Source organism: Arachis stenosperma, chromosome 5 (genome assembly GCF_014773155.1).
Source record: "Arachis stenosperma cultivar V10309 chromosome 5, arast.V10309.gnm1.PFL2, whole genome shotgun sequence".
NCBI lineage: Eukaryota > Viridiplantae > Streptophyta > Magnoliopsida > Fabales > Fabaceae > Arachis > Arachis stenosperma.
In genome coordinates, this window is record NC_080381.1 from 119,894,626 (window position 1) to 119,900,967 (window position 6,342).

Here is a 6,342-nt window from a genome sequence, read left to right on the forward strand (position 1 = left end):
ATTTTTAGTGCACATAATATTTTTTCCAAGTAAACAAATCACAGCTAAAAGAGATTTCAAGTGAATATTATATAATAAGAAAATATAAATCAAAGCATATAATTATTATGGATGCAGAGGTCAACATAAAGTCAACCAAATGAAAGGGCTCAAGAATAGGCATGCAGCATGCATATGTACATTTCAAAGGCTGGGCGTATATTTCTGATGTTGAATTCAACAAACACATAACATATATTGAAAATAACAAACAAATAAAACGAACAAGAAAAAGAAAAATAAAATAATTATTATCATGATCATTATTATTATTACTTATTATTACTATTACTTCTTCTTGTTTAATTAAGAAGCAACTTCTACTACGTGCTATTCTTAGCGTTGTTTCTTAATTTCGTTACCCTGTCCTTGCGTTTCTCATTCTCTTGTTTTCTTGACCAAAATCAGCAACAGCCAAGCCGTTTCTTTCTTCATCCCTAGCACATTCTCTTCTCTTTCTCTCCGTATTTCTGGATTTTAAATTACCAAAGAGCCCTTTCCCAAGGGCGTGCACGCGGCACCTCTCCTTGTGCGTGTGCCAACCCCTTCCACTATGGCACTCATCCTCGTCACCGCCGCCGTCGCCATCCTTATGATGCACAGCGTGGCCATCGGCGCCTCCGACACCGACCTCCTCCTCAAGTTCAAGGAGTCCCTTCAGGTAAACAACGACGCCTTATCCTCATGGAATTCAACAACGCCTCCATGTAACGGAGCGAAGGCGAATTGGCCTCACATTTTGTGCTATAACGGGAACACATGGGGGATAAAGCTCGAGAGGATGGGGATCAAAGGATCCATCGATGTGGACGCCTTGAAGGGTCTACCATATCTGAGGACACTCAGTCTCATGCACAATAATCTTGAAGGCTCGTGGCCGGAGCTCAACAAATTGCCGGGATTGAAGGCGATCTATCTTTCCGATAACCATTTCTCCGGCGAGATTCCGACCGATGCCTTCGCCGGATTGCAATGGCTGAAGAAGATTTACTTGTCCAATAACAAGTTTAGTGGTCCGTTGCCAAGTTCGTTATCCACAATGCCAAGGCTTAGAGAGCTGAGGTTGGAGGGAAACCAATTCAGTGGAAATATTCCGAGTATGCCACCGACATTGAGATCAATGAGCCTCGCTGATAATAAATTACAGGGACAAATACCTTCCGATTTGACCAAGTTTCCTCGTGCATCTTTCGCCGGTAACATTTTTTTTTCCCCTATTACGCCCTATTTTTATAATTTATGAATCCTGTTAGAGAGCAAATACAGCCAATAGAATATTTGTACAATATGTATAATGAGTTATTTATGTGACTTAATATGAATTAAAAAATGAACATCACTTATACTATCTAGAATAATTACTAATCTCAAAAGTTTAAGTTGAGGTCTGATACCACCTCATGAAACCACTCATCTCAATTTAAGCGGATGGGAAAAGGTAACACTAGTGGTTATATCTCTAATACTGAATCAGACATCCATAAACCTCTATTGTACACATTGTACAAATATTCCATTAACTTCCAATACTTTCTTGTAATTTATTCTTTGTTTCCCGAATATTCGCATTCAGTTGTTCTTATGTAAATTAATTGTTAAAAATTATTAAATTCTAATTTAGTTATGTCAAATTATTTAATAATTTTTAACTATAAAAAAGTTTTGTTTAATTTTAAATTTTAGCAAAAGTTTTATAAAAATACTATTTATATACTGAAATTAATTATTAAAATTAATCATCAATGTTTTTATGTATAAATATATGTGTGATTTAATTTATTTTCGATATATATTTATATTAGTGACTAATTTTAGTGATTAATTTTAATATATATGTAGTATAATTTTAAAAATACTACTCATGTAAACATGAATTCATTTATAAATATAAGCTGACATAATTATAATATGTGTTATTATACAAGTATTTTATTTTTGGCGGAATAGTACATTACGAAAGTATTGATTATTGATGTGTATATTCAGGTAACAAAAAGCTATGTGGAGCGCCATTACGTAACAAATGTCCGTCGAATAAGACATCATTAGCAAGCATAATAGTGCTTGCTATATTTGCTGCGGTAGCAATATTTGTGATTGCAGCAGTGATAGTACTCCTTCTTCACAGAAAAAAACAAAGACAACAACGCAGAGAGCCTTCTTCTTCATTCGAGAGTCCATCAATACCGTCAAGCTTCCACAAGAAAGTAGGAGATCTTTCCGATGATGGTGGTAGCCACAGGTTTTAACTCAGATTTATTCTTTTTTTTTATCCACAACAAAAACAATCATTAAATAAAATTTAAATTGCGAAATATGTGTCTTTTCACTTTTAGTATTAAAGTAATAAAAAAATGAGAAAAGATAAAAAATTTATGTTTTATACTATAAAAAATAATGTAAATATTATTTCTCTCAAAAACTATTACAGAGTTTTTGTTTACCCTCATTACTTATACAAATAAAAAAATAACATTAATAATAATAATAATAATTAATAGTTGTAGATAAAAATATTGAGAAACATTTTTCTACCATCAATAATTGTCAAAAGATAAACATTTTTTGTTAATATTTTTATTGACACTTATTTTTTTATCAACATAGTAGTAATGACCAAATGTCAAAAAGCATAATTAAAAATGTTATTTTTTAAATAATTATTGATCATTACAAAATATGTACTCATTTTATTAGCAATATATAAAAATATCATTATACATATTGTGCGAATCATACATGATGTATTATGATTATATAAAAAATTTCTGGATTAACAACTGTAGGTCTTTAAGGTCAACTGGATCTTCCCGTGGAAGCAAGAAACATAGCATGAGGTTGTCATTTGTGAAGAGGGAGGATGACAGGGAAGAGTTTGATATGCAAGATCTTTTGAAGGCCTCTGCTGAGATTTTGGGCAGTGGTTGTTACAGTTCATCCTATAAGGCTTCTTTGTTAAGTGGACCAATGGTGGTTGTGAAAAGATTCAAGCAGATGAACAATTGCAATAAAGAAGATTTTCAAGAACACATGAGAAGGATTGGGATCTTGAGTCATCCTAATTTGCTTCCTTTGGTAGCTTACTACTACAGAAGGGAAGAGAAGCTCTTGATTACTGATTTTGTTCCTAATGGCAGCTTGGCTGTTCGCCTTCACGGTATGTTCGTTGCCAAGTAAACTACCATTTTTAACTATGAAATATTTATGCGCCTAGAATTCTAACTATGAAAGATTAGATTGACTAGTTTGATAAAACTATAAAAGATTGGTAGATTATTTGATAGTTTTGTCAAACTAATTCAATTTATGTTTGATGAGTATTGAATTTGTTTAAATTTTTTATTGTTAGAATTGTTAATTCTTTAAATCTTCCATCGTCAAAAATAATACTATATTCTATATCAAAAAGATTTTCCCCAATCATTAATTGATTTGACCGAAATATTAATGCACCACTTCTTTTTTATTATATAGAATAAAGATGCTATACTTATATAGAAGATCAGCAACCAAATCAATTATTATGTGTATAAATATATGTGTTGGTTAGTTTATTTTTAAAATATATTTTGTATTTTAACATATATTCTATATGAATGAATAATTTAATTTGGTAGCTATTATTTTTTTTTTTGTATCCGTAACATGATTGTATATAGAATAGTTATTTATTTATTGAAAAAAAATTTTCAGGACACCAAGCATTGGGGCAACCAAGCCTTGATTGGCCAACAAGATTAAAGATAGTGCAAGGCATATCGAAAGGTCTTGAATATCTATACAAAGAGATGCCAAGTCTAATAGCACCACATGGACATCTAAAATCATCAAATGTTCTTCTAAATGAAAATTATGAACCAGTCCTAACAGACTATGGTCTAGTGCCGGTGATTAATCAAGAGCTTGCATCAGACATTATGGTAATTTACAAGTCACCAGAGTATTTGCAACAAGGCAGAGTTACAAAGAAGACTGATGTTTGGAGCCTTGGGATCTTAATCTTGGAGATCCTAACTGGAAAATTCCCAGCAAATTTCTTGCAACAAGGGAGAGGGAGTGAATTGAGCTTAGCAAATTGGGTTGATTCAGTTGTTCCTGAAGAGTGGAGTAGTGAGGTTTTTGATAAAGAAATGGGTGCAAGCAAAGAAAATGAGGTTGAGATGGCAAAGCTATTAAGGATTGCATTGGCTTGTTGTGAAGCTGATGTTGAAAAGAGATTGGATGTCAAAGAAGCTGTGGATAGAATCCAAGAGGTGAAGGAGAGTGGTGAAATTGATCTTAATTAATAATAATATATGATGGGGGAGATTAATTAATATATGAGTTGATCTTCTTAATTATGATATGAATATGATGAAGCTGACAACAAAGTCTTGTTTCAAAGGCTAAGTGAGATTAGATTATGATGATGATTTGGATCAGGATGTGTAGATGATGATTACAATTGGGTTTGAGAAAAAAGTGTGCTAGGCATGAAAGAATTGGTTGGAATGGTTCATCCATGTATTTAGTATGTATCATTATTGGGTTTTCCAAATTTGTTTATTCTTTTAAAACTTTTTCTTTTTTCTTTCTTGGTGTGGGAAATATGCAAAATTATGAGGAACAGAGGACCTACAACCAATGATGTAATGCCGTAGGTTGAGGTTACAATTGAGGAGTATGTTGGGCGATTAACATTTTTAGTTAAAAAAAATTAGAGTCAGCAAATGTTGGCTCAAATACAAGACAAATACAAGAGAAAAATGTTAGTCGCCTAACATCTTGGAAGTGAGAAATTCTTTTATTCTTGATTATTCTTTTTTAAAAGAATTTTTTTTAGTTATTAAAAGTTTGTTGGGATTTAGATTACTATATAGTTTACACATATTTAGTTGTATCTAAATTTTCAAATTATAATCCCAATTTTTATCCATATTTGTTATTGATTATTTATAATTTTATATAGACCCACAACCCCATACACAGACTCATTGGATTTTGACTCTGCACAGGACTAACTAAGCAATTTAAAATAAGAAATTGATTAGAAAATATTTAGTGGATTATTCTTATTTCATAATTAATCTATAATACCAGTTTTTTTTCTTCATTGTACATAATCTTACGGAATATAAAAATGGGTAAAGGGATAAAAACAGTTAACAATTATTTTCTTAAACTGTGAAAATGATAGATATTGAACTGAAAAAAAAAAAACATGAATTGCAAGTATTGGAACTGAATGGAGCATATATTTTTAGTGATCAACATGAAACAAATAAATTTTGAGGTAATGTCCAAAATGGTTATTGAAATTTTTAACTCGCTTTAGATTAGTTTCTCATTTTTTAAAATAATTAAATAAGTTTTTTACTATCAAAATCGTGAATTTTTGTTAGTCCAAAGTTACTGGACCTTTTAACGGCGCTGAGGTGTACAGTTAACTGCATGTTGATGTGGACACGTAATGAGTTCAACTCAAATTGGTACCTCAAATTTAATTAAAACACCTAAATTGATCCAATTCTCACTTATAAAATCCTAACCCTCCAAATGTTCATTTTTATTCTTCGTCTCCACTCATCTCCTCCTCCTTGATGTTGTTCATCTTGGCACTAATCTGAAGAATATTCTAAACTCTGGTAACCCTTCGTTTTTACTTTCTGATCCAGCCAAACAACGCCTCTAGTTTCTTTTTGTCTCTGCCATATCTTGAAGTATTCTTTTCTTTGTTCCGAAAGTTTGATGATGTGACAATTCCGAAAATAATGTTCTTCAATTCGGTTTCGGTTGTTTGTGTCGTTTGTTCCGGGATTAACCGAACCACCAGATGGTAGTTATTTTCTACTTCTGACGACATAATCGCTTCTTCTTCGACTTTATTTTTTATCATTGGAAGTTTTTTGTTGTGTTGTTGTTTCTTTATTCTCATTATCTTTGCTTGCTTGCTTCTTCTTCTTCGGTTGATGTGGTTATGGATGTGTTACTGTCAGTACTAATTTGGAGGATTTGTCATGTTGCGGTGTCGTCGAGTCTGGTGGTGGTGATGGGGGCAATCTTGTTGGTCATTATTGTTGAAGAGGAGAAGGTTGGAAGAATGAAGGTTGTATAAGGCTTAGAGAATGGGGTTGAATCTATGGCCTTCTTTTACTTTAATGAATTTAGCCTTTACTTGCAAACTTTACTTAGAGTCTATTTGAACTGTGCAGTGAAAACTTTATGAGACAATTTAGTTTTGTCTCATAAATAACAGAAAATAGAACTTAGAGTAAAAGAAGAAGAATGACACAAGCATGTATCCTGGTTCAGTTGCCTTGTGCA

At 32.2% G+C, this 6,342-nt stretch overlaps 1 protein-coding gene across 1 annotated transcript; it reads left to right on the forward strand.

The window, feature by feature from the left end:
• Positions 1–592: 592 nt before the first annotated feature.
• Positions 593–4,325, forward strand: LOC130981247 (pollen receptor-like kinase 1). The gene is made up of 4 exons (XM_057904851.1): positions 593–1,235; positions 2,026–2,281; positions 2,826–3,196; positions 3,733–4,325. The coding sequence occupies exons 1-4, from the start codon at positions 593–595 to the stop codon at positions 4,323–4,325; spliced, it is 1,863 nt and encodes a 620-aa protein (XP_057760834.1).
• The last annotated feature ends 2,017 nt before the right edge of the window (positions 4,326–6,342 follow it).